General features: G+C 42.5%; 1 protein-coding gene across 1 annotated transcript; it reads right to left on the bottom strand.

Moving 5' to 3' along the window:
* Positions 1-20: 20 nt before the first annotated feature.
* myo15b (myosin XVB) lies at positions 21-27,069 on the bottom strand (the record flags this gene model as incomplete). Its single annotated transcript, XM_083903712.1, has 67 exons — positions 21-107; positions 803-943; positions 1,037-1,170; positions 1,275-1,408; positions 2,091-2,218; positions 2,319-2,467; positions 2,892-2,988; positions 3,078-3,155; positions 3,259-3,353; positions 3,439-3,569; positions 4,592-4,668; positions 4,752-4,828; positions 4,913-4,985; positions 5,179-5,242; positions 5,332-5,650; positions 5,997-6,108; positions 6,529-6,670; positions 6,754-6,869; positions 6,993-7,111; positions 7,352-7,427; positions 7,829-7,888; positions 8,015-8,121; positions 8,232-8,478; positions 8,585-8,672; positions 8,777-8,927; positions 9,027-9,164; positions 9,249-9,327; positions 9,662-9,706; positions 9,804-9,886; positions 10,255-10,317; positions 10,454-10,486; positions 10,575-10,659; positions 10,907-10,974; positions 11,859-11,968; positions 12,054-12,221; positions 12,305-12,377; positions 12,470-12,639; positions 12,920-13,152; positions 13,233-13,328; positions 13,782-13,906; positions 14,020-14,077; positions 14,207-14,266; positions 15,668-15,676; positions 16,086-16,179; positions 17,162-17,337; positions 17,416-17,530; positions 18,093-18,217; positions 18,317-18,362; positions 18,622-18,770; positions 18,870-18,947; positions 19,147-19,272; positions 19,408-19,539; positions 20,645-20,740; positions 20,824-20,947; positions 21,109-21,167; positions 21,240-21,353; positions 21,430-21,591; positions 21,663-21,776; positions 21,936-21,999; positions 22,113-22,216; positions 22,307-22,400; positions 22,585-22,659; positions 22,744-22,853; positions 23,872-23,935; positions 24,011-24,075; positions 24,409-24,561; positions 24,727-27,069. 67 exons carry the CDS (start codon positions 27,067-27,069, stop codon positions 21-23), a joined length of 9,480 nt encoding a protein of 3,159 aa, XP_083759838.1.
* Between the last annotated feature and the right edge of the window lie 898 nt (positions 27,070-27,967).

Consider the following 27,967-nt stretch of genomic DNA (forward strand, 5'->3'; position numbering starts at 1 on the left):
CATAATTGCCGGGTCTTTGTCTACTGGGAGTTTGAAATGGAACTGTTCACTGATGGTGCAATCACCTCTTCGATGATCAGAGCCAGAATGTGGCACAACTCCTTGGCCTGAAAGAGAGATTAACAGATTAATGTTGAGGATGATCGTAAAAATAATAGGGGAAATATTTAAATTACATTCTCTTTTGCTGTGTTGTTTTATTTTGATATTAGTTGTAAATTATACTTTGCACAGTTTTGTTTTGGACCTACTGGGGTTTTATCAGACCCCAAAGAGAAGTTACTATAATAATTAGTTCAGTTTGGCCCAGTGTTTGACCCAATATTTAGGTTACAGCCATTTGTATATACATCAGGAGTGATTTGTTCTACAGAGGCTTCACTCGTCCTCAATGCACAAACTGAACACCTTTTTAAGTTATAATTACGCCTAAAGGCTACCTAAAGCCTGTTAGGGTACACATTTTTTTTCCTGCTTTTCCATTAAGAAAAGTACCAAAATAACAGCCCCAAGTTACAATTCCATTCTTCGGCACCCTTCCCTTGGGGTACCAGAGTAAAATGGTATGGTACTGTCAGGGTGAAGCTAAACTGACAGTGTAAATAACTGAAGTCGGTGTAAATATCCTATGGAATTTGTAGGCAAACACCCGCAGTCCGTCTCAACAAGACAAGCCTGACTCAGGGCTTTAAAGTTCCAAACCAAACCATACCATGATGGAAACACAAGGGATAAAAACATCGATAAAAACAAAGAGGATAGCTTTAAACAAGTCTGTTTAAACAAAACTGTAAGTAATTACCGCTTTGAGATGAATGGAGAGTGTTTTGGGTCGAGCTGGATTTCCATAACTGATGATGACTGATGACATTTTGCCTTGTTTCTTGGCAGGGATGGTGCGCACGTGCTGAACATCTGTTAGTGGAACCATGAACACTTGTTCCTGTAGAGAGGGGGGAAAAAATGATTAGTGACGATACGATAAGTGTACGACGTGGATGAAAACCACCGTTAGTGCTGTGGCTGCTAACTGTACCTGTGTTCTTGGGTCAAGAAACAGTGCACCCTCCTGGCTGACGCTGACCAGACAGGGAGAGGGACATTCACGCTGGTTGACCTTTTGGGCCACGAAATTGTTGGAGCCGAACCTAGGCATTCTGCTCAATAGCTCTGCAAATGTAGAAGGTTCAAGCAAACGCAGGTGTCATCAGTCATGGCATGAAGAGGAGAAGAGAAGAGAAGAAAAAAACAAAAGCTGAAATAAAAGTATTCACCTATGAATTTTATTTTGGCATCTCGAGGACTGAGAGACTGCATGGCAGCTATTTGACCCAGACAGTTGGAATGGATCCCTTCAGCTCTTCTGCTGAATCGCTCCTCTGATGGCAGATACTCCTTCATATCGGCCCTTAAGAGGAAACACGACCGCATAGTGTCAATATTTAGAGCACACATATATATACATATACATGTACATATACAGCTACTGTATTTACTTTATACTTATATGATAAAAGAATATATATAGCTGACTGATGCAACTCATTTTATCAGAATGCATTAGCCAATAAGCAGCAGGAACCGGTGCTTCACTACAGAAATAAAAAAAACACGTCTGGTGAAACCTGTGTTCAAATTCAAACAGTGGGGGTCGTTAAAATGGACATGTCCCCACCAATATTTGGAGAAAGCCAGATTGTCCTGACCAATAGTTTTTAGGGCCACACCTAAAGCACACATGCAAATCTTTATGCCTTTCCCTTTCTCTTTGGCCTGCACTAACCCCACGATGTATTTATCTCAATGACCTCAAGATTATAATTCGAACCCTGGGTGAAACCAACAATCCTGATGTCCAACTTAACGACTCCCTGAACAGGTTTCAGCCTCATAGGCTACGTGAAAACCTGGTTGTTCCACGTGTTAGTCAGAACTGAACAAGCTTCTTGGATGAGAGGTGAAAAACTTAACTTAATTATTTGTGTACCATCTCATCCGTTCTGCTGAGCCAATCTCCCAAAATTTTACATTCCTATACTGATCAGTCGGCATTTGATTGACTGAGGCAGAGATCGGTGTGCGTGACTCACAGTGACGGCTGATTCGTTAATCCCCGAGCCAGATGCTGCAGAGCGGAAAGCTCCGCCGTGTTCAGGACCAACGAGGCACCTACAACGGCAGGAAGCAACACGCCTCCTCTCAGGTACTCGCCCAGGAGCTACAAATACACACACATTTAATTTAAAGTGAGATGGTAACTGGGCAAATCATGACAAAAATAAAGAATATTCTCAGCTGCTATGAGATCATCTTGTCACCTGCTGGTAGTGGAACTCCATATAGAGGTCAGTCCTGAAGGACAGGCTGTTTCTCCACAACACTCTCCTCAGGGACAGGAAGACGGAGTCGTCATCCAGCAGAAAGTCGAACAGATATTCCTGAGCATGGAGAGGACGCACAGTCCCATCTGGCAGGAGGTGCAGACTTGTACGGTTAATTTTAAAATGCATCACATCACCCAAAAAAGCATTATATCAAACCAAAGATAATTGCTATATAAATACGCTAAATAATTTCATCAAACGTCAAAAGTCTGCCTCAAATCTACACTCTTAAAAAAAAGGGTCCTTCAACAAGGGCTGAGATTCTACCTGGAATAATTTGCTTCTGAAAAACCCTTTCCCAAAGAAAGGGTTCTTGGTAACACTAATGGTTCCAGTAAGAACCATTGTGATCCAGAGAACCCTTTAAAACCCCTTTCCTTAATAAAGGGTTTTGAAGGCTTCTTGGTGGAACTGAAGAACCTTATATGGTTCTACTTAGCACTTTTATTTCTAAGAGTGTAAAAGATTAACGTTTATCTCATGCGTGTATCAATCTGACATTCTTACCTTGAAGTCTATGGCAGACGAGGGTGAAGTCTCTTATTTCTGTAATGTTTGCAATACCCATTTCGGTACAGATCTCTTTAAGCACATCGGCTGACATCTAGAGGAAGATTAAAAACAACTGTAATCATGCAAACTTGACGTAATAATAAAAAACGAAAAAAATGACCGCATTAAAATAAATCTTACACTGAAGATGTGCGTCCTAATGGGTAAATCTACTCCTCCAGGGAACTTGATGGGAATGATTGGGAATGTTTTGCCAGCCTGAAGAAAATCATGACATGACACTCATGGCTCACACAGGTCATGATGTAGTGTGTGTGGCGGTAATGAAACACTTGGGTTCATATGCATGAGGTTAACTAACCAGAATGGCTTCCATCTCACTGTCTGAGGGGATGGTACGACGGCAGCCGAAATCGATAGATCGTTCAAGGTTTTCCTGGCACGCAGCTGCCTGCTCTGAGGACGAGATGGTGTTTGCACTGAAAAAAAAGCTCTTTAAACACACTTATTTTTCTTGTTCGGATTATTGTGTGTCTCCTACCTCGGCATGAATGGTCATCGTCCTGAGATATGTTCTGCAGGTGCTGTGTGACGTAGGGCAGCAGCGCGCCAGAGCAGAAGAAGAACCCGGTCATCATACCGAGCAGCGACCAGCCGAGCTTACAGCTGGAACTGTGGGGAGAACAAACGTACATGAAGAGGAACAAATCATCCATTTTTACAGCATTGTTGTAACTTTGTTTAATGTTATTTTGTCCCTGTAACAGACAGTGTTTTTTTAAAAAAAGGAATCTAACACACAGCAAAGAACTTTGAATGCTTATTTTCCACATGTTCCTCTTCTTTACTCATCAAACCTTCATAGATTAATTTACAGTTTATGTTAAACATTTTTGCACATACAAACAAGAAGCAAAATAACCCAAAAATGAGATTTTATCTATTCCTGTTATATTGGGTCTAATAATAGTCACGCTCGTAAGCTTTTGTCACGATGTCATCATGTTTTATATTAAAAAAAAATAAGAAAATATTAATTATTTTCGACGTTCTACTTAAGTAATTTTTATGAATTGTTGAATATTACAGCCTGCCTGGGATACTTTATGTCAATGACTAGCAGTAACTCTTGTGATAGTGCTATCAGTGGAAATAGCATGTTTTTTTTTCTCCATATGCTGAATATGGTCAAAATGGCGACATCTGGTGGAGAGTAGTAAAAAGTACAGATATAATAAAATGCATGTATTGTGTTTTCATGGAAGGGAGGTCAGGAATTGCAGTTTGAATGGGTTTCAATGGGATATTGTAGGTGCTTAATGCTATGAGTGTTTATATACATAGATATATATACATATATATACATATATACATATATATACATATATACATATATATACATATATACATATATATACATATATATACATATATACATATATATACACATACATATATATACATATATACATATATATACACATACATATATATATACATATATATACATACATATACAAATACATATATATACATACATATACAAATACATATATATACATATATATACATATACATACATATACATACACACATATATATATATATATATATGTATATATGAAAAAAATAAGAAATGAAAAGCATGTAAAATGCGCACAACAGTCGCTAAGGGAAATTCAACAAATACTCACTGGTCTGGGTTCAGAGTGGTTTGCTTGATGACCTGACAGTAGATTTCATCCCTCAGCATCTCCTTCTCCTTCCCGAGCTGAACAGATCGCAGAAAGTCTCTTTGAACCACAGAGTCAACATCATCTTTTGGCAAAATACACACTTTGAACGCAGACTGACCAGTAAGATATCGCGCAGACAGTCCGCCTGGGTTCTGTTCTTCTTCATCGGCAGGTCACCCATTAACTGCATCACAGCTGGAAGGACAAATAAATGGAAGCATGAACAAAAAACAACAGTGGCTTCAGTAACGTTAGTAAGGTTAGTGTGGATGCACTCACTCGTGAAGCACAGGGCGGATAATTCACTGATTTCAGGATCACTGTAGAGAATGAGCGACTCCTGTATGGGAACCTGAATAAAAAGAAAACAGCAGTAGAAGTAGGGATGTTGGAAACTTCCAAAGCAGGGCCTCATTAATAAAACAACAGTATCCTGATGCCTTCAGCGTGGCGAGTTTTACAGTTGGAATGTCACTAAATTATTTAAAGCAGTGAATTATCACACAGGTTATACTGAGTTTATTTGCTTTTAATTTCTGTCTTACCGCTGTGTGTTGAACTGCTTCGGAAAAATTCCTCCCACTGGCTGGCATAGACATGTTCCCCACTCTTTAACACAGGAATCAACCATGTCATGTAATTTTATCACACACAAAAAAAAAATCAACAACAACATATTTTCTTTCATTCTTTCATACCTGAAGTATTTAATGGCAAATTTAGCCATGGGTGAGAGGACCTCCAAATCACTGGGAGATCCCTGAATTGAGCTGCGATTTGAGCCCTGCTGCGGGGTGTCTCTGTCGGGACGCTCTGAATCAACACCGCCCATGAGAAGCAGCGTGTCTGCTGGAGCTTTATTCTTGGGTGCATTGACAGATTTCGTGCGCTTCAAGCTTTTCCTCCGACTATCTTTTCGCTCCAGGTGCAGACTTTGGTACTCTGGGGCCGCAGATGGCTGAGTGAGGTCCTGTGGGAAAAGACCGGAGCGTCCTCCCGTGGAGCCAAAACGCCAGCCTAGTGGAACACACACACACAAAGATATTTAATAGTAACAAGGTGTTGATATGCATTCAATTAAGCATAGCAAAGACCAGGGCCGGCCCAAGGCATAAGCAAATTAAGCTGCTGCTTATGGCCCTGTGACCACTAGAGGGCCCCCAAGAGCAATTAACTAAAAAAAAAAACCAACAGTTTATTTAGAATTGTTCTCCCCATTTTTACCAAAACTTTTTCACAGTTCAGATAAGTTCTCACATTTGTCACAGTGTATTATTGGCAGTAACAGAGGGCCCCAAAATCAACTTTTGCTTAGGGCCCCATGTAGGCTTGGGCCGGCCCTGGCAAAGACCACAAATCTCACCTTCCTGAAGTCCGTCCATTGACAATAGTTTGATGATGTCACCCCTGTCAAAACTGAGCAGACTCTTCTCATCCGTCACAAAGCTCTTCAGAGCAACGACGTAGCCTGAGTCCTACAGAGAAACATGTACAGGAAGATTGAAAAAGCAGTCAGAGATTGCAAACCTCTATCGAGAGTACACACATCTAAATTGAATTAAATTTTATTTGTATAGCGCCAAATCATAACATACATTATCTCAAGACATAGACATAGACAAATAACCTGCAGAGCAGAGAAACCCAACAAGTCACACAATGAGCAAGCACCAAGCATCAGTGGAGAGAGAAAAAAACTCCCTTTTAACAGACTCAAAGATGTGCAGCCATCTGCCTCGACCGGTTGTGGTGAAAGGAAAAATGGGGGACGGAGGAGAGGTGAGGGAAACCTCCAGATAGTTATTTTCCTACATCCTCACACAATTTCATCACAAACTATCATTTAACTTTACAGTCAAATATAACCTCATTCACACGAATGACGAGGGACCAACCTTGATGAGCTCCTGAAGGAATAACTGGATCATGGCGGTGATCTGAGGAGCTCTGTTGGACTTCAGCACCAGGTTCTCGTTCTTCAACTCCAACTGCACTTTGTCGGCGTCCTGCAGGTCGGCCGACAGCAACTCCGCAAAGCTACGGTCGCGCAGATTTGAGTTTAAATTCTGCACGAGAGGCTTCGGTGACAACAAATGGAGGTGAAAGCTGCACGTTTTTACCTGTAACTTCTAAGCTGACGGAGATGTTTGGAGTTGATGCCGGACGCGCTGACGACCTTCAAGAGATTAATCCCACGATGGGACACACCCAGAACCTGAGCGTCCCCACTGTCCGACCGCGACAGCTGCACACATAAAAAGATGTTTTAAATATACATACATGTGAATAGTTACTTTACTAAACCACAGAGACTGAGATGCTTTACATTAAGACAATAGCACACTTTTGTCTGTCTCACCATCAGAGGGAAGAGTCGACTGAAGTAGTTTTCCCAGTTGTCTCGAGCAGCAATGACAATCCTCCTCTTCATGTTGTCGTCCTCGATCGTGCTGATAGATGTTCCCACATTGAAGTTTGCTAAGAAGTGCAATCAGTATAAAGTCGGGTAAGTGGAAGTGTTTGAGAGGTTTTCTTTTCCGGAGAGAAAAAAAAGTGGTTAAAGGTGGAGAGATAGCGGGGGAAAAGGGAGGGAGTAATCAAAAGTGATTTTAATGACATGCCTTAATCTTAGCTTGTAACAAAGGGCTTCATCCACATCATCCAAACACATCTTAGTCTGCACTTCATAGTGATCTGTCAGACAAACAAAACTCTCACCGAGCAGATCCTTCATCTTCCTCCTCTCGTCTCTGTCAATCCTCATACAGCTGTCGGAGTACGTGTCCCTCATGATCTGAAAAACATCAAACGATTACGACGTCGTTCGTGTGAATCTACAGCGCAAACCCCATTTCCAGAAAACCTGGGACCTACAAAGTATTTGTACTTGTTTCTCAGTGCAGAACTGCAAATAATGTAGGTCTTTCACTATCCACAATTTATACACTAATTTGAAAAATATTTAGGGATTTAGAGGAAATTTCGAGGACTAGGGAAGAAACCCTTTCTGAATATGCTTGAACATGGAGACTTTAGGAGGTATTGCATAGCTACATGAGCTTGGATAACATAACATAGGATAATCATTGTCACTGAAGCATAATCGCAAACACAAAAAAGAAGCCATCTTCATGTATTATTAGACACTTGTAAAAGGCTTGTATATGAAGGTAATCATGACAATTATGAACACACCTGTTCACAGAGCAGATTGAGGATGTACGGCTGATTGAACATCTCTTTCGGGTAAAAAACCTATAAATATAGATCAATTGCACTCATGGTTAGTACAAGTACGGCAATACATTGTCCATATTATACACGCGCAGTATTATTGACTGACACAATCCACTTATATCAGAGCCTTCATTTCTTTCTTACTTCTTTTCGCATGAACAGTTTCCCCAGCATGGATGAGTAGGCGAAGTAGACACCTGCTGAAAAGCGATGCAGCTTCGACTGAATGTTGTCATCTTCTGGCATCATATCTTTAAAAAAAAAAAAGGAAAAAAGAAAAACAATAAGCAAATGGTTCACACATTTACCCATTAAAACATCACATAGTGTCGTTTCATTTAACAAAGATGTCAGCAACAACCGCTGAGAGATGGGGCAATCATAGACGGTGGCTCAGGAATATCGTCCAGGATGGGTTCTGGTTCTAGTTCTGGAGGAGGTGGCGGCGGTGGTGGTGGGCAGTCGGGGGGAGGAGGCAGAACGCGCGGTAATAATAGCATTTCCACCAGAGGGCGCTGCTTCTGCTTCATGCTGTTGGAGATGGAGCGGGGACCTTTGGAGGAGGAAGGGTCAGGCTTGGGTGGCGGTGGAGGTGGCAGATGTCTTTCCTGAACACAGACCCATGTACTTGTTGTAGATTTGAAAACTGATAACACTGCAATTTCAAACAATTCCATACTCCATATGAGTAGAAACTTGACAAAAAAAGCTGACCTGTGGTGGTACCGGTGATACATTTTTGAGTTTGTCCAGAGCTTCCTGTTTTGGGTTCCCCTTCTTTACAAACGGCCTTGAAGTGGGTCTGTGAAGAGAATTTTAAAAAAACGGTGCGTGCCAACCATTAAATGAAGTATTCTTTCAGAGGCAGAACAATCACAAAAGAGTAAAAAGTACAAAAAAACTGACTTGATGGGCTCGAAAGGTTCGGGGTCCTGTGCTGGTCGGCTGTTGAACATTTTGATGATATCCCGGATGCTGGAGGTCGGTTCGGACCGAGGCTGAGCAGGTGATGGTTTTGGATGTTCTACCTCAGCAGGACGGTCACTGGTCTTCTTCACTGTAGGAGAAAGCAGACGGAATACAGTATATTCCAAGCTCTGCATATCGTTAGTTTTGATAGAATTATTAAACACAGCTTTTTTTAAAAATTTATTACCAGGTTTTGGTGGAGGAGGAGGTGAAGGTGGTGGAGAAGGTGAAGATGGAGGAGGTGACGGCGATGGAGGACGCCGCTGTTCTTGGGAGCGGGTCGACTGACGCCTTGGGGGTTTGGTTTTATCTTTGGGCTTCTTGCCTTAAGATGAGTGGAGGAGAGCGAAGGTTAGGAACGAGGAGAGACATTAGAGCATTGAAACGTTTAGCGTTATCACTAACTCACCTCTCTTCTGGAAATAAGCCCTCTTTTCTCTGAACGTATGCAGGTCCTCTGGATCTGATGACTCTCCTTCTTCCTCTGTCTGTCAAAGAACATGATATTATCCGACATAAATGAATGTATAAATGACAAAATGTACAGCTCCATACCTGTGGTATCAGTGGCTTGGGGGAGGAAGTGACTTTTTTCTTTGCTGGTTTGGGTTTGACAGGTGGAGGCGATAGAGATCGAGCGGGGGGTGAAGGAGAGCGTTCCCTGCTGCGTCGATCTGACTTGCGTCTCTGCAGCCTCTCCTCCTCGTCCATGCGTCTATCCCGCCTTCTCTCCTCCTCCCTCTGCCTTTGCTCGTCCTCTCTCCGTCTCTGCTCCTGCTCCTTCTGCTTCTGCTTCTCCTCTTTCTTCTGCTGCTCCTGCACCTGCTGCTGGGACAGACTCATCGCCTGCATGGTCATCTGCTGGGCCTGCGGAGACACGGAGGGATAAAGGGTAGACGTGGAGGGTGAAGGGCAGATATAAGATGAAAGAATTAACCATACTGCTGCTGGTGGTGCATCTCACCATGACAAGGGCCTGCTGGTTGACAAGGGCCTGCATTGGGTCCATGACAGGAGTCTGCATGGGAGCCTGAGGCATCATCATGGCTGTGTAGGCACAAAGGTAAATTATCTGGTAAACTTATATACTGAACAGAAAAATATGTTCATTTTCCACTGTTATGATGTTTGCTTCCGATTGCTTGTTTTACCGCCTCACCGAAATATAGATTTAATATTACACTCTTTGCTTTTGTTCATATGGATATTCTACTTTTACTGATAGAATATAGGGTTCTTATATTAATCGCCACTGGTTTGAAGTCAGTGGATCACAATTCATTTTTATATGAAGAGTTGCTCAAAACAAAAAGCATTCATTTAAAACTGAAAAGCAGTAAAACTATATTCAAAGAGGTGTTTCCTGGCCTTCAAGGGCAAAAAAAATGCGCCTACATAAAATAGTAAGGGATTACCTGGCATGGTTGGCATCATGGGAGCTGCACCAAAGGTGGGCATTGTAGTGGTAACTGGCATTCCTAGAGAGGGGGGGGGGACAAAGTAACATGAGATTAGAAAACTAAATTTTCTTTCTCTAAATTTACTACTTCATATGAAATGATTAAAGTCTTTAAAAGTGTATTTCCTGATGGCACACATGGGCCTTCGACTTACCCATAGGGTAGGTTGGCATTGTCATCGGCATACCTGGTAAACAGAAAAATCACATTATTATTTTACTGATTAAAATTACAATAAATGTGTGCACTGTGTTGTGTGGATGCAGTTTTCCTACCAGCTCCATACATGCCGGGATGCATCGGTCCAATCCCTCCTCCTCCTCTCATCCTGTTGTTAAACATGGCTACTCTGTCCCTGTCCTACACACACACACACACACACACACACACACAAATATAAACACGCTATTGCATTTCACAATAACATGAAGAAAGTGGTTAACTGCAGATACAATAACTCAGTGACTTCACACATGACATAAAACCAGAGTTACGCAATCCAGCAGCAATCCAAAGTTCACATTCCACACACCCCTATATTATAAAACTGCAGTGGAAAAGCATCACCTTCACATTCTTGATAAATAAATGGGATGATGTCACTCACCGGAGGTCCTTGGTCGAGTACGGGATCGAACAAGTCGTCGACGTAGGCATCTATTTGTCGACTGCGCCCTGCAAACAGATGTAGAGTAGTTAGAAACAACCTATTAAAATGGCGGCCCGTACTTCATAGTACTAACTTCATAGTGGCCCCAGACTGTGGTTCCACCAGAAAAAAACTAGAGAGACACTTTTCATTGTCCCTCAAAGATTCCTACATATATTCCTACAGTCGTCTGATAGCATTGATAGTTCTTTTGTATTCTGTTAAAGGCACTTTGACATTTTTGTGGGTCATATTTGACATAATGTTTAACTTATTTCAAAGGGAAACAAATGCTAATATTGTGCACCTTTTTAATTTCATGCGCTTTGACACGAGAAACACATTTATTTTTGATGTTACAGGTAAAAATGTGTCCTTTTTTTTCCACACTTTGAGACGTACGAAGGACAGGTACGACCAATATCATTTATTGCTAGTCATTTTATTATATTTTTAATGAACTTTTGATGTACTTTTTAAACATGTGTCCTCACCTGCTGCTTTCTGGCTGCAGGAAATAGCTCTGCTAAATGTCTTAGTTTGAAAATGTGGCTCAACTGAGTTTGTAATTGAATAGTCGTGAACAACACATACACTGTATGTACTGATGTACCTGTTAATGAGCCATCTATAGTCTTGTCAATGCATTTTACAATATATATATATATATTTTTTATTTTTTTATTTTTTTAATTAGACCCTACAGTATTTCAGATACAGGGCTCTCCCAAACGGTTGAGACGTCTGTTCATAATAAACTTGGTTTGCATAATTCATAAAGTACAACATTCAGAACAAGTGATATTAGTGTGTTAGTGAGTTCAGCTTGATGCATTTTTCAATGAGATATAGTGACTTAAAGTGTGGTCGACCAAATGGTTGAGTAGTACCTTGAATCGTTAATACATACCTTCCTGTGGATAATCTAATCCCCAGCGTCCTCCCTCGTGAGAAGACAGACGAGGAGCTTGTACCGGAGGTGCTGGTGGGATGAAGTCATACGAATCTGCGGCTGACGCCCTGGAGTAAAGGAGGCAGAGATGCGCACAGCTGTCTTTAGTCTGTCTTTCCAGACTATAGTACGGTGAGTGATTCACCGATCTACCTGTCTTCGTGGCTGAACAGGTAGTCAGAGTTTGCAGCTAGAGGTGGCACCACTTCAGATTCAGCTCCAGCCAGCAGATCCATGACGAAGTCTGAGCCGGCCAGATCTGACCAGCCTTCCTCGTTCAAAAGAGACACCGACCAGCCCTGCGTCGCTTCCATCACACCTCTAAAACGCATCACACGTCACATTTAATCAAGAGACTTCAGTGAGTACAGGAAGTATAGTAAAGACTGGAACTAGGTTAGTACCTGAAATTGAGAAGCCATGAGGCCAGCTGCTCACCAGTTGTCCACGACTCCACTTCAGTTGCTAGTTTCTCATCTTAAAAAAGAAGAAGTTATTTTTGGGTTATTTGTTTATTAAACCAGGCACTTTGACATGTCGACTTTTTTCGCTGAATGTGTGAGTCTCACCGTTAAAGGTGTGCACATCCACCAACATGGCGCCCTTCCTCTGGCTAGACGTCCACTCCAGGTGGGTGGGAGGGTAAACGCGTGTAGTGGGAGCTGGAAGCTGCAGAGATGTGAGCAGTTTGTGTTGGCACAGTGAACGGTACCCACCTGGACCATAGTCTGACACGTACCTGGAGAAGAAACACTGAGTTACATTCAGACAGATAAAGGAGATTTCACATGGGGACAGAAAAAAACCAACACAGATTGACTGATTTATGGAAAAAGTAAGAAACTGAGTATCAGTTATGTAGTCTGATCAGGTAACGCTAACTTGGTGGTTTTTTTGTGTAGTTTTCTCTGCTTTGTGTCATTGCAAGAGCTGCATGTAACCCTCGGGTTAGTGAAGTGACACATTTAAAGGTCCTATATACTAAATGCTAACTGTTAGTAATAGAGCATAGCACCTACTTGAGCAGGTGTTTATCCAGTGATGGTGAGGGGGCAAAGGCACTGAGGCAGCAGGCCAGCAGCAGCCAGCCCTTCAGGCCATTCTCCTCCTGCAAGCCCCAAGTGTGGTAAACCAGCTGGGCCAGGACTTCGTCCCTCAAAGCTGGCCGGCTCTGGCACTTTTCCACGATGTAATTACCCAACATCTGCTCCTGCCAGCTGCCGAGATCCTGCTCACCTGTAAACCTCAAGATCTGAGGAGAAAATGATTGAAAATTAGGTTGAACGAGTTGAGCACGAAGACGTCCAGTTTGACTTAATTTCGTGTACAGACCAGTTTGTAAATGTCCACTGCAGTTTTGGCATCTTCTGGCTCCAGAGGGGTGAGCGGCCTCTGAAGCGGGTATTCCTGAGGCTGGCTCCATGTATCCTGATAGAGACACCACATTTAGATATGAAAATATGTAAAAACAATGTGGACATTTGTCTCTGTCTCCACATAAAATCACAACATGAAGTTCAGCAACTAAAAGAAGAAGAAAAAAAACTGACTGTAAACCTTGGAGTTGAATTTTCAGGCAATTAAATACAGTTTCATAATTCGAAGTTCTGAACACTATCGCCCCCTGTGGACATCCGAGTAATTACCAAAACATTACCTGCTCTCTTTATCACCGACTACACATGTCTAGTCAGTTATATGTTGCATGCCTTTCTTTTAATGTAGTGTTAGTAAGGACTGAATCCAGAACTTGGAGCTGCATGGTGCAGGAACAGCAGCAGCTCTGATGCATGCATTTCAATACGTTTTTTGGAGTGTGAGGTACAGAGACACAGAACTGGATTGTAAATATGCAAAGGTGAGCAATCCAGCCACACTCACCTTTAGCGTGGACTTGGCATAGCGAGAGAAAGGGAATCTGTCTATATCCCGAGGCAGACCGAGCTTGTGTTTCGCTTTCACCTGAGGAGGCGCAGCCTCTGTCACCGCTGGCAAATGCTGCCGCCCTGGTTGAAGAGATCGGAATTAGAGTCGATCGTGATAAAACGCAACAAGACAGAGGAAGATGAATGTGTGCTGACTGTCGTGTGAATAAATCAGTCTTCTTGTTGATGCCTACCTGTTGAACTGAGAAGTCTGGCCGACAGCTCAGCAGGGATCTCCAATCTCCCGACATCCTGAGGGGAGAATAATGTTACGTCACTTCTACAGTACAGTTATTAGTGTAAAAAAAAAAGTAGCTCAGATATTGTTTTTTTTTTTACAGAGGCTTAAATCTGTGTTGTTGATGAAAGTCGCCATCTTACCATTCCTGGACATACAGACTTTGTCTTTCTCACTGTTTCTTTGTTTCTCTCATGAAATTCCTGAAATAAAGGACATAGAAAGTGAATCAACAATGCTGCTCGTCACACAGTTGTTCCTGATTTAGCAAATTTCACTCCAAGCTGCTCGCAGGACCAACGCGTAAAGGTTGTTATCCAGGTACATCAACACTTCCTCGTCTCTCCTGAGGAGTGTGTGTGTTTCTATTCTCGGGTGCACATTCTGTTATATACTCCTGTTGCTCCGCCCTATTTATTATGATAGTTCCAAAAGTCCACTCTGTTGTTTTTTTTCCAGAGAGGAATTGCATGAATACAACCCTGTGGCATCATTCCACCCTTATTCCATATGTGTGTATTTAAATGCCATGCTTGTTGGTCATAGATCAGCAGATAAACACCTACAGCTCAGCTGTGGTATTCACTGCAGATTTACCTTAGACATTCATGTACAAACATTCTTTTGTCATGACTTCCACTTGAATAAAGTTATCAAATAATCCATAATAGCAGCCTCACCCCGGATTAATGAGTGACTGTTCCCAAACCAAACAAGTGTATTTACAAACCAACACACACACACATCCTCAGGTGCACGTTTTTAAGATGGTGAGTAATTTGGTGAAATGGAGAATAATATTGCTGCTTCGATTGAGACTGAAACATCTCTAGTTTAGGGAATATCATAGATTTTGGTTCACATGTTTTCAAATCTCGGGAGGATAATTCACACTTTCACTTAAAAACTTCAAAATTCAGATAAAACATGCTGAGGTAAGTCCCCCAGAATATGAACAATGTTGTGTTTTTACCTGACATAAAATATTTAACACATTTAGTATAGGGGAAGACACAAAAATACTAAGATTATTAGTCCCTGAGTGACTTAAAACCCCTTAAATACACATAAAGAAACACTATAGCATCTTATTTTAGATCCTCTCTAACAAAAGTGGTCCATTCCTACCAAATAAACAGTGAAGTAAGTAAATATTTAAGTCTTGCTGCTCATCATATTTGAAGTGATTGTCTGTTACATACCGTTAATCAAAAAGCGTCTTCATTTACCCATAAAAAACATTGTGTAAAGGAGCATTTCTGAGAAATCATTGACTGTTATGGCCTTTTTCCAGGAAAATAATTAGACAAATAAAGAGTCACCTACATCTGAAAAACAACTGTGAGCCAGAAAAATCTGTCAAACATTAATGTAAATCTTATTTTTTTCCTATACAGCTCAAGAATATTTGTTAAATAGGCTTCAACAGCAGGCATACTGTTCATAGTCCAAGTCTTATAAAACCACCAAATACAGCGACGGTGATACACCTGAAGGTAAACGTATAAAAAATATATGTCAGTTTAGACCGGCTGTAGCTGAAAGAAGCGTAAAACAACAGTCCGCCTTGGTTTGTACTGCTTAAAAAAGAAAAGCAGACCTACCTGTCGCTGCTGTGGAATTGGACGTGTAAGGAACAGGTTACAGGATGTGGAACAAGAGATTCAGCACTGCTTCAAATTTCACTCAGAAAGACTGAAGTCCAAGTCGAAGTAGGAGTGACTGAGGTGTAAGCAAGGTGTGTGTCCAAATGACATGACTAATGCGAGATAAGCCAGATAAGAGACTTTTTTTTTTTATTGTTCATAGTTCATATATTAGTGAATTAACACACAGGATGTTATCACTGATGGGAGGAGGGATGGGTGGACTTTTTTCCGATTACAGATTAAATGCTGTGTAGTGTCAGTCTTCCACTATGGCAGACGAAATCAGTCGGAGCAAAGGTTTATGGCACAATAAAGTTAGCAAACACAGGGTTGTTCAGAAACTGTCACTGCAGTGATGGAGGGATTTATTTACCTTCCTCCAGTGGCGTCTCTTGATGGTGTCTCTGGTTACGAGCATCGCCGCCCAGAACTGGGTGAAGGACTGCTTTAGGCGCTTGAAGTGCTTCCTGGAAGAAGATAGGGGGCAGCAACACACAGTGTTCTTCAATGACGACTCTCTGTGCTCATATGAAACCATAGTTGCTTCATGCTTCACATGGTAATAGTATGGTAACAGGGAGGTAATATGCCATCAAATATGAAATTTTTGCATGTTTATTTGTCTCTACACTGTGGTGAATAAACATCATGAATCTTAAATGTAATTTCCATCTTGGTAATTAAATTAAATTCTAATAATATAGCAACAAGGAGATAATATTACAGTATTGGCATGTCATCTCCTAAATAAAATGCAGGTAATAGCTTGGCCACATTTTCAAATGTTATTACCAAGCGATTACTTGATGATTACTATAGAAAAATGATAATTTTACCATTATATTACTTCTCATTAAAGGTGCATTATGTAATAAATCTAAAGCAACTGGACATAAAATCCTCCTAATATGACACAGAGACTCAGGAATAATGTTCATATAACATATTGAACTCACCAACAACAACAGTACAGCCAAAATATTTGCATTAAAAAATTATTTTTGCAGACTGCAAATCATGTTTATGTTTTGAAATCATGTTTTGGCATGTGGCGCCACCTACTGCCGTCTACCAATCATTGCAGTTGCCAGTTACGTCAGAAAACAAAACCTAAAAGACCTCGGTATTTTGAATTTGAATGTAGTAACTGTTTTTGGCCACATTCTCACACTTAGCACCTTTAACAAATGACAATTACAATATTATTAGAGTACAATTTTAAAGTGTAAGCCATCTTTGATTTACCATATCATCGACATTTTATTACCAAAGAAAAAGCGGATACAACTATTGTTTTGGATTTTAAAACTTCTTGTCTTTATGTGAATATTCTATATAAATACTGCATTGTGATATACAGCCTCCTCCTTCTCTTCCTGACTCTCATTATGTTCTCCTTTTCATGTGACAAACAAACTCGGTCCTCTCTGGTCTCCATTATCTCTGTACCTGGCCTGGTGTCCTCGTATGTGGCTCTGGATGACGATGGCTTTCTCTCTGAAGAACTTAAAGTTCCTCCGGCAGAGGAAGCCCCTGATGTTCCTCTGGATAGTGACGGCAGCCCAGGTCTGAGTGGTGATCCACTTGTCCTCCAGCTGCTGGTGCAGCAGCTCCTTGAGGAACACCTGCCGAACACGCAACATATTATTCACTCAGAAAAGGGAGTAATCGGGGCCACGTGAATGACGGAGCGGTTTCCAAACCTTGGTGAGGCCCAGGCGGAAGTGCTCGTCCTCTGCACCAATCATGTCCAGCAGAGCCAACGTCTGTTCCCTGTCTGACATCTCACCCTCTCGCACGTTGAGCAGAACCCCGTATCTGTGACGGAGAGAACACAGAGCATCGTAGTCTTGGAAAAGGCCCCCAAATGTAAAAAAACAGGATGTAAAGAAGTTGCACAAACACTGTTAAAAGATGGAGGACGTATGTTGAGGTGTGTGATTGACTTTAGGCTTTGAGTAGGAACTCTTGAATGGATTACCAGGGAATTTGATTCAAACAGTCGTGCATTTTGTCCACATTTCAGTTACTTCAATACTGACAACACATGAGGGTCACAGGGGTTGCTGGTGCCAATCCCAGCTGACATAGGGTGAAAGGCAGGACAGGTCGCCAGTCCATCACAAGGACACAGAGACAAACAATCATCCACTCTCTCATACACGCACGCACGCACAACAATTTATAATGTCCAATTTACCTAATCCCCAAATCTGCATGTTTTTGGACTGTGGGAAGAAACTGGAGAATCCAGAGAAAACACCCACACACACATATACAGTATATGGGGAAGGTTACAAAAGCTAATTCAAGAGCACATGAAAACAAAGGGGGAAACCAGAGGTGAGTGTGGCTTGAGACATTTATATATTTGAAAAACCTTTCAACGAAGTAAGGGTATTGAATCCGTATGGGAAAACCCTCTTTCCTGATGTGGATGGTCTCCATCATCCCTGCATGTCTCAGCTGCGCCGACACATAGTCCACGTCAAATATACCAGGAAGCTGATCAAGGAAAAAGGAAATAGGAAAATATTCAGGAAATAGGGAAACACCAGTTACCTGATGTCACAATACTACTGTCGGTGACACAGTGGAGGTTACCTTGACAAAGTTTGGCTTCACACAACGAATAAACATAGTTTTGCATCTGGTTTTTTGGAGGCAAAAAGCAGAGAGACAGGTTACGTGGCAGAAATCTCGTTACATCGATCTTTATATGCAAGGAACGTCCATCTGTCTGTTAACCGTCTGTTTGTCCAACAGGTCATTTGACAGGATTCACTTTTACCAGGTGACTGACTAAGAGCACCAGAGTGCGCACTGCAGACTTTGAGATAATAAGATAAGAAAATGTAAGATATCCACAACAAACAGTGCTACAGATCTTGTATAAGAGTGAGTTGTACCTGTCCAGGCGTGTGGTGAGTTCATTCAAGGACTGGAGGAAGTGTGAGGTAACAGTAGAGGGCTGATGGCGGAGGCCCCTGCCTCTCCAGCCCAGCTCTCGCTGCTGAATGTAAGCGTCCTGAACCTTCCGGAACAGCTCTGAAACCATCTGACCAACAGGGCGGCAAGAAGGAACATTTACGTTTTCTGCGTGTGTCACTGCTGCTGCTGTGGAAGCCTATAGATCATACATTTCCTGGTGTTTCACCTTTAACTGACTCTTGGCAAAAAGCTCCACCACTTCTGTCCTAAACTGGTCGTGATTCTTATTCAGGAAATTGTGGACCTGGAAGATACGGAGTGTCATGTCCTTGCATCAGCATCAACTTCACATGTTATTGACCAGAAAAATGTACACTTTACACCATAAAATAAATCCAGGTCAAAGCACTCAAAGATAAATATACACAGTCTTTATATTTTTTATTTAAAAACACATCACGCAACAATTATTCCTTCATGTGTGGTTGTTTTCTGACTGATACCTGATAGGTGACAGCTCCAGCATAGTGATAAATAGTGAAGACTGGATGTGGGTTCTTGGGCTTGGCATAGTAGGGACTGTTCCCGTGGTGGTAGTGGCACTTCTGGAGGAAGGTGTGGTCAGTGGCCTGGGATGTACAAAGCAGCAGAATGAATCATTTAAACACACACAAACCTCTGCTGTAAAAAGGCGAGTTGTGACTATTATTGTGTATTTGGCTGAATCAGCTAAAGGCTGAGTATATGTTTGTGCGTATGTGTACCTGAGGGAGGCTGGTCTGGTCGTCCAGTATACGCAGGATGCCTTGCGGTCGAGAGGAGATCAGCTCCAGACAAGAGTGGAAGTTCTTGAGTGGCACCGAGTACCATTGGATCTGCTCTGCAGTGTACTCATCCTGTAGGACACAGAGTAATACTGCAGTAGTACGACAGAGGGTGGTGTTAAACAAACCTCGGCAAAAAGTATAAAAACTGTCTCTTTTGTGACTTCTTCACAATTATGTGCAACAATTATCGCAACTCCCATTTGAATATTTTTTAAAAAGCGATAGTAAATTAATCATAACCTTGACACATAAGAAGAAAAAACACATTTTGTAAAGTCTGAAGACGTGACCTATAAACACACACCCCCAGGATGTCCATATAAGGAGTTGTGTATCATTCCCATGGTAATTTACCTAGGGTGCACAAGGGTTAAGGTCAAGAATCACCAATGCTGGTGCTTAAAGGGGAAATAAGTAGTTTATAGTGCCATCTAGAGGAGAGGCTGAAATTTACAACAAAGAACTGCTCCTCTGCTCACCCCCTCCCTTCCCTGAGCGCTACGGTATCCGCAGCCGGTCAAATCTCGTCCTCGTTGTCTTTCTCCGTGTCAGCAGATGAGGTTCGTGAGGCGAGGGAGAGGGCGAGCTACCGCGGCCGTAGCAGACGAAGCGGAGAGAGAGGAGGCGGGACTTCCGCTACAAGTAAAGAGACGCTTGTTTTGTTCTCTCGCGTTTGTCCTTACAGGCTCCGGTAGAAACATGGCGTCTCGCTGCTAACAGTGGCTATGCAACCGCGGTCCGCGGTCATGTTATTTAACATGACTTTTTGAAACACTACGAAAATGAAACAAAAACTATTATACAGCGACTAGACAATGCAGGAGCACATAATATGTATAAAAAAGTGGATTTTGGGTTATATAAACCCATAAATACTACATATTGTACCTTTAAAGTGTTAAAAAAAAAGTAGTTTTTTTGCCCCAAAACCTTGGAACACCTTGTCTAGCTACTACAACTATTTTATTCACATAATAATTTGAGTGATATGGAATGATTTAGCTTATATTATTGTGCCTTTTGGATGTTTTAAAATACATTCACGTTGCAAGCTTTTAAAAGCAGACTAAAGCCCCTTCCCCACGATAATACTGTTTATCAATTTATGCACTTCTATTTTATCAAGCACTTTGAGTTGCATTTTATGTATGGAATTGACTTGAGGATAACTGACCTGCTCCTGAGCGATCACTGCCTTGTTGACAAAGTGCTGCAGCTTTTCGTTGGCAAAGTTGATACACAGCTGCTCAAAGCTGTTCACTTCCAGGTCCTGCAGCAAAAAAGACAGCAACCGTGACGTCACATCCAACACTGTTTAAGTTTCCGGATGCGAGTGCGGGGAGGGACACCCACCTCAAACCCGTAGATGTCCAGAATCCCGACTGTGCTGTCCATCTCTGCAGGACTCAGCCAGTCGTTGATCTGCTCCAATAACCAGTCAAACAAAACTGAATACAGGGCTTTGGCAATGGCATCTCTGCAAGACAGTGGGGGAAATGAGGCACATGTGGGTGAACAGCCCTGATTCTGACAAAGCCTTATGCAATTGTAGAAGGTGGTGTTATGAGTAAACCACGTAGATGTCTTCAGGGACTGGTACTTTTATCATAAGTTGAGTTTCGGTCTGCATGTTCTTACCGGGATTCTATGGCACTTTCCACAGACAGAGGGCAGTAGATCCTGTCGTAGGTCGTTTCCTGCAGATAAGAGACCCATCAATGTGCCCATTTTTTAGCTCTATGCAAATAAAGCCACGAGAGGCTACTGACTGTGACTCTGTGCGTGATGACGGTCTGCAGGGCCTCGGAGGAAATCTGCAACAAGGAGCCGACTCTCCTGGTCTCGGCCTCACTGAAGATGTGGGACACTTCGAAGGACTCGCTCTGAAACAGCGCCATAACAGGTAAAAAAAAATACCACTGTTTTATTTCACTAACTCTAACTCTTCTGCACACCCACCTCATACGAGTTGAAGCAGATGTTGCCGAGCTGCAGGATGGAGGACAGAATGGCCCAGATGTTGGAGATCTGGTCAGCATGAAGCCCGATGGTCTCGAAGCACTGAACCAAAAGTTGGAAGTCCTGTTTGTCCTGCTTCTCGTTCAACTCACAGGAGCCACCCTGACCAGGAGGACACGTGTTTAGTGAGTAATAAGAAAGGGGGAAACTAAGTAGAAGATCTTCTGATTTACTTGGTTTAGGTAGTAATAGGTCTCAGCTCCCTGCAGGTACAGCTCCTGTTTGTCCCAGTCGTTCATACCAGCCAGCAGCTCATAAAACACATGGTAGTTCCTCTCCTTATTGGCCTTTATGGGAAAACAAGACCATACATTTAAAAGCAATTGGGTTGATGAAAATCTTCAAAGTGCTTCTCACGTGACTGACAATACAGAAGAAAAATAAACTAAACATTCAGATTTAGTGATTGAATGTCTTAAAACAATACATATTAGAAGTTAACTCACCTGAAATACAACTCTGGACTTCTCGAGGAGATATTTGGACAATGAGGTTCCTATGACAACGCCACTGTCAGCAAAGACACAAATATCAAAGAAAACAGCTGGAGTCGATCTTGTGGAGGAGGAATCAGAAGGAGAAACATCACAACAAAGACATTTGTAAGATGAGGTGGAACTCACTGGAGTATGTGGATGTGGAGGTACTTCCCAAAGCGGCTTGAGTTGTTGTTGAGGATCGTCTTGGCATTCCCAAAACTCTCCAGAATGGGAAAGACCTCCATGGGCTGGTAGAGGAAACGAGAAGTAAATTAACTAGCTTCTGTATTTCAGCATCACTAACTGAGGTGTTCTATGAAGTTTCCTCAGAAAATTACCTGTCTCAGATTGTGGTCTATGCCCTGGTACATTGAGCTGAGGTAGTGGACTATCAGCTTGGTGGCTTCGGTCTTCCCTGAACCACTCTGGCCACTGCACACAATAAGATATATCAGGGTACAAAACATTATCTTTTGGTCTTCTTGGAAGTATGAAAAATATTGCCGTGTTCTTTAAAATGTGTTCCGATCCTCTCACGCGAACATACACAGGGAAAACAAAAGCACACAGAAATATACCGTGCAATTACTGTAATTGTTGGTTTTTTAATCACGACCTGATAATGATGCACTGCTCCTGTGTGTAGCTCTGAGACTCACTGAAGGCGATGTCAGCGATGGCATACACGTGGCTAAAGGAGAGGAACAAAAAGCAGGTATACGACTCAAGAAGGAAATGAGGTTTAAAGCGACTGAAACAAAGTATGTTTACTCACGGGGAATTTTTCTGTTGTGCTCTGCCCTGGTACTTCTCTCTCAGCTCATCTGTGTAGATATTAAGGGCCTTGAAGGGGTTAATGGACAGAAGTATGTTTCCGATGTAAGTCTGGAAGAGAAATGACATGCGTTCAGTGGATTATAACATACACTAAATACACTAAAACAAACCATTTAACATTGGAGAAAACTATATTATGTACAATACTGATCAGGAAATGCTCACTCCTTAAAGGCGCCATATGTAAGAATGTGGCCAAAAACGGTTACTACGCTCAAATTCTAAAATACCGAGGTCTTTTAGGTTTCGTTTTTTCCGTCATTGTAGCTCAGAAGTAACTGGTAAACCGTGGTTGCTCGGCAGCAATGATTGGTAGACGGAGGTAGGTGGCGCCACATGATTTCAAAACATAAACATGTTTTGCAGTCTGCAAAAGATTTTTTTAATGCAAATATTTTGGCTGTACTGTTGTCGTTGGTGAGTTCAGTTTGTTATATGAACATTATTCCTGAGTCTCTATTAGGAGGATTTTATGGCCAGTTGCTTTAGATTTATTACATAATGCAGCTTTAATATTGCAATAATGACATTTATTGTTATGATGATAAAAATCCCACTTTGTGATCGTTTTCTTAAAAGCTGTTGCTCGTCTATAATCCTACCGGATTAAAAATGACATATTCTAATCGTTGTTGGTGGAGAAACTGGTTATGCTTTTTAAAATAATATACATTTTTTACACTCTGGTCATCGCCAACACAGGGATAACCGTAGTTATAATTTAAGCTGAAGCTCCTGTGGGGGACATGCAGTATTTAGCAAACAGGCCGACAAGTATCTATTTGTACCTGTCACTCAGGCTCTGTTGCTGCAAGGATGAATCAGAACTGAACCTTCAGCAGCTGCTGCAGATGACTCAAGCCTCAATACATGGGTTGCCAGCTCCATTAGGTGAGCTACCACGCAACTACGGACATAAATATTTGATTTCCTTTCCGATAGGAAACAATTGATTAGCTGTTGCATAAGCAAGGCCCATCAAATATGCCCTCAGGTGGGGTAACGAGCAGAAGGCAAACTATCGCCTGATTCAGATCACTGTTATAACGAATGGAAGGAAACTCACATAAATACAATCGCGGTGGAATCTCTTCTTCAGGTTCAAAAGCACAGAGCTCTCGCAGACCTCTCTGGGAACACAGAGGTTAACATGGCATAAATACAGTGTGTGTGTGCGTGTGTGTGTGTGTGTACGGTGAACGCACTTCAGCTGTGACAAATCTTCCACTTCGTCCACCTCGACAAGTTGTTTGCTTCTTGGCAAAACCAACTGGAAAAAATGAAAGAAGAAGAAGCAACTTTAACTTTTTCGCCTCAGGATCAGGAACGACACACACAACTCTGCTCACCGGATTATAGTCTGAGATTTTAAAAACTAGATTATAGGCCTTTGCTTATTTATAATACTGAAGATCTCTGGTACTTGAAAAACAGTATAAAATGGACTTAAGACGTTTATATGAGGTCTTTCTCAAAATGACAAACCATACTGTTTCTATAAATAAAGTAATGAGAAGATGTTATTGCATGTTACTCAAAAGATAAACACAAATACTTATAGTAGAAGTTGACAATGGTTGTTTTATAATGTAGTATAAAATACCTGTGTGCTGATTAGTCGGCTCTCCAACATCTCCTGGGTGGGGTCCTCTGATTCCCACGGGGCCCTGGACTGTCCCCGATTGTCATAGACTGTCCAATTGTTTAGCTTTTCCACCGTCTGGTGGGGCAACAGGTTGTCGGCACTGAGCCAGTCCTGCACACACACACACACATAACTCAACTGGACTGGACCTCCACATTTAACTTTTTTTCATACCTAAAAACACACCCCGTTTTCTTGATTGTCCTCTTCTGCAGGTGCATCTATTCTCTTTCCCTCGTATGTTTTAATAAAATAATCGAACACTAAAACACATACCTGAGGGTTTCCACTCATCCTTGGGTTCCCAGTCCAGTGCACCTCTGGTTCCAAACCCATCAGCTGTGCCACTTCCCTGTCTGTCTCTTCTTCATACAAGGAGCACACGCCTGACATCACTGCGTTTGCCTCCCCGTTCGGTAAAGGCTGAGCGGCTGAACTGGGTATCCCAGTTGCATCGTCTCTCTCCGTCTCGGGTTCTTTGGCCCGAGTCAGTCCTCCACCTGGCATTCCTACTGAAATAGACATCTTGGTCATGTTGATCTGGGAGGGGCCGAGTTTCCCTCTCGCAGCCTGTAGCACACTGACCCCTGTCCCATTGTCAAGGTTGGCTCTCCTGCCTCTGTCTTCAGGATTGGATGGTCCTTCCAGTGAAGCACTGGACCCAGGGACCCTCTCTGCCACATCCCCACCTGATGATAATATTCCTGGCAAGGGCCTCTTGATGGTCTTCAGGAGGCTGAGATCTGGCTTGACAGGGAGCACAAGTCTCGCGCCTGGTTTGGGGGGTTTGGGCTCTGAAGTTGTGGCCTCTCCTGGTGATTCTGTGGTACTTGATGAAGTGGAAGGCCCTGGAGGTCCTGGTGACACGGCAACCGTCTTTGCCTTGCTGACTATGTTCATCCTGGGGAGCACAACGGCGTACTTGGCTTCTACCTCTTTCTCCTCCACTTCTTCTTCTTCCGCTCCCTCTCCATCTTTCTCGTCAACCATTTTCTCCTCAGAGGAACTCTTTTTATTTCTTCTGGCCAGGCTGGTTGTGCTGGCGACTCTCATGGCCACCCTGTGCTTGAAGAAATTGCCTTTGGATTTTCTGGTGCCTTGTTTTTGTTTTATGGCACGAAAGGAGAGCCAGCGAGAGATGCCGATGGCTTTAGTCCAAGCAGAAAGCCTCTTCCGGAAGTTAAACTCTCCGTGCATTTTCTTCTGAATCCATCCAGACATTCTATTAAGAGCCGTCATTCTCTTTTTTTGTGCAAGGATACGTTCCATTCGTTTACTGTTCTCATCATCAATGGCATCACTTGCTGATGCTTCCATATCAGGATCTGAATCCTTTTCTTTGTCTTGGGAAGTTTTCATCTTGGGCTGCTCTTCACTTTGGTTTCCGTGCTGTTCATCAGGCTCCAGAATGGCTTTGAGGTCTTTACCTTTGGCTTTGAGAGGCTTTATTCGGTTTTGGGTTTTGATGGCTTTGGACAACGGTGTTTCAGCCTCCTCCACCTCCTGTTCCTCTTCCTCATCTTCCTCGTCCGAATCATCTTCTACGAGACGGTCCTTCTTTTTGATGTGTTTTAATTTGTTTGCTAACAAGGTCTTGCTTTTTTCCATGTCGACCTTGTTCAGGGGAAAACCTTTTACCGGTTTGACCTCATCTGTTCCCGAAACGGGTTTGTCATCTTTCTGCGGTTTCTTTTTCTCTTTTTTGGCTTTTTGTTTGGCTTCCTTTTCTAGCATTTTCTTTTCTGCTTTGGCCCTCTGTTTTTCTGCTTTGGCCCTCTGTTTTTCTGCTTTCTCCGACTGCTTTTCTGCCTTTGTTTTTTTAACCATCTTGGAGTTTGGTTGTTGTGTGGGCTTGGAGGGACGTGGAGTACGTCTGCGTCTTCTGTTGGCGTTATCAGCCGTTGGCTTCTCAGACAGGTCCTCCCGGGTTATCTCATCGTCTTCAGACTCATCCTCAGTGAAATTCTTAGATACTACAACTTCCTCAGTGTTTTCCTCTTCCTCTGCATTGGACGCCACTAGCTCAACCTCAGAGTCACTCTTGGCTTCATCTGAAAACTCTCTGTCCGTTTTCTCGTCTGCCGTCTGTTCTGCGTCTCTTTGAGTATCTGATGCCTCCTCCTCACTACTCTGCTCACTCTCCTGTGTCTCAGCTCGCTCTTCATTAGTGCCCTCGTCCTCCTCCTCCTCCTCCTCCTCCTCCTCATTGTCACTAGTCTCCTCTTCACTTGCCTCCGTAGATTCCTCTGCACTACTCTCCGATTGGTCATCACTCGCCGTTTCTTTGCCACTTCTCTTGGTTTCAGTCTTGGCAGGGAACTTGCTGCCGATTCTCCCTGGTTTCGTTGTGGCTGTTTTTGGTGGATCCTTCAGCTTGTTGGTCTTGTTTGGTGGTCGTGATAAACCATTGGCTACTTTCCTTTTATGAGGCTTCACTTTATCACCGTTTTCATCATCTAGATTTGGTGAATTTTCCCTTCCCTTTTGTTTCCCTTTCAGCACTTTAGAGGGAGGCTGAGGTGCCTTAGAACCACTCTGCCTCACATTTTTTTGTTTTTTGGTTTCCTCCGCTCTCTGTTTCTTGACATTGGCTCTGCCCTGGGACTTGACTGGTGACATTGAAATAAGTTAATTATACCTACAGAACAGCAAAATCAAATAAATTAGATGTTTATCACCATACTTTGACAGAAAAATCAACCAACACACCCTGATATACATCAACACAATTAGAAATCAAGTCAAACTCATGTTCCTGGTGCTTTCTTTTATGCATCAGCATTTAAACCAGATTTAACACTTTCAGAGTATGATAACTGTGCTGAATCAAGACAAAGGTTTCAAAATTTATAATTGAAAACGAGGAAAAAGTGAGGGAGGAAAATGCAAGAAAATAGGCTATTAAACGATACATGCTTTAAGAAATGGACTCCAATGTTCTTGTTGCAACAGCAAACAGCTTAATGTTCTTGTTAAATCTTAATAGCAGTTAAAGGCTATCTTGAGATGTGACTAAATGCAGTCGTGTAGCCCGAGTGCCCCAGGGGTAAAGCAGTGAGAGCTCATTTCAGTGTAATATAGCTTACCAGGCTTCTCGGGTGAACACAGGCATGGCTGGGGGCTGCAAGGTGCTCCGGCTTATCCTCGAGAGCTGGTGTCACTGATACAGAGCAGCAAACTGGGGGGCAGCTACACACAAATATCCCACCCACTAATATTATTTATACAGGAAGGCACTCGGCCAAAAATGCAACGATATCCCCGACATAAGTTTGCGTGGTTTATGCATACAATGCCCCCGCCGACAAAGGTGAGCCGTCACGCTCTGACACACGCAAACACAAAGTGGCCCGTGAATAATTCAGCTTTGTCTGGCAGGCCATAATGTTGTGATGCAGCCCACACGGTCAGCTGGTGAACGCTCGGGGGGAAAGGTGAGAGGTGCTGCTTAGCGTGGCAACAAAAGGTGATGATGGAGGGAGACAGGCGGCTCATTAATGGGTTTTAATCTGAGAGT

The sequence above is a fragment of the Microchirus variegatus genome (assembly GCF_963457635.1).
Source record: "Microchirus variegatus genome assembly, chromosome: 17".
Taxonomy (NCBI): Eukaryota; Metazoa; Chordata; class Actinopteri; order Pleuronectiformes; family Soleidae; genus Microchirus; species Microchirus variegatus.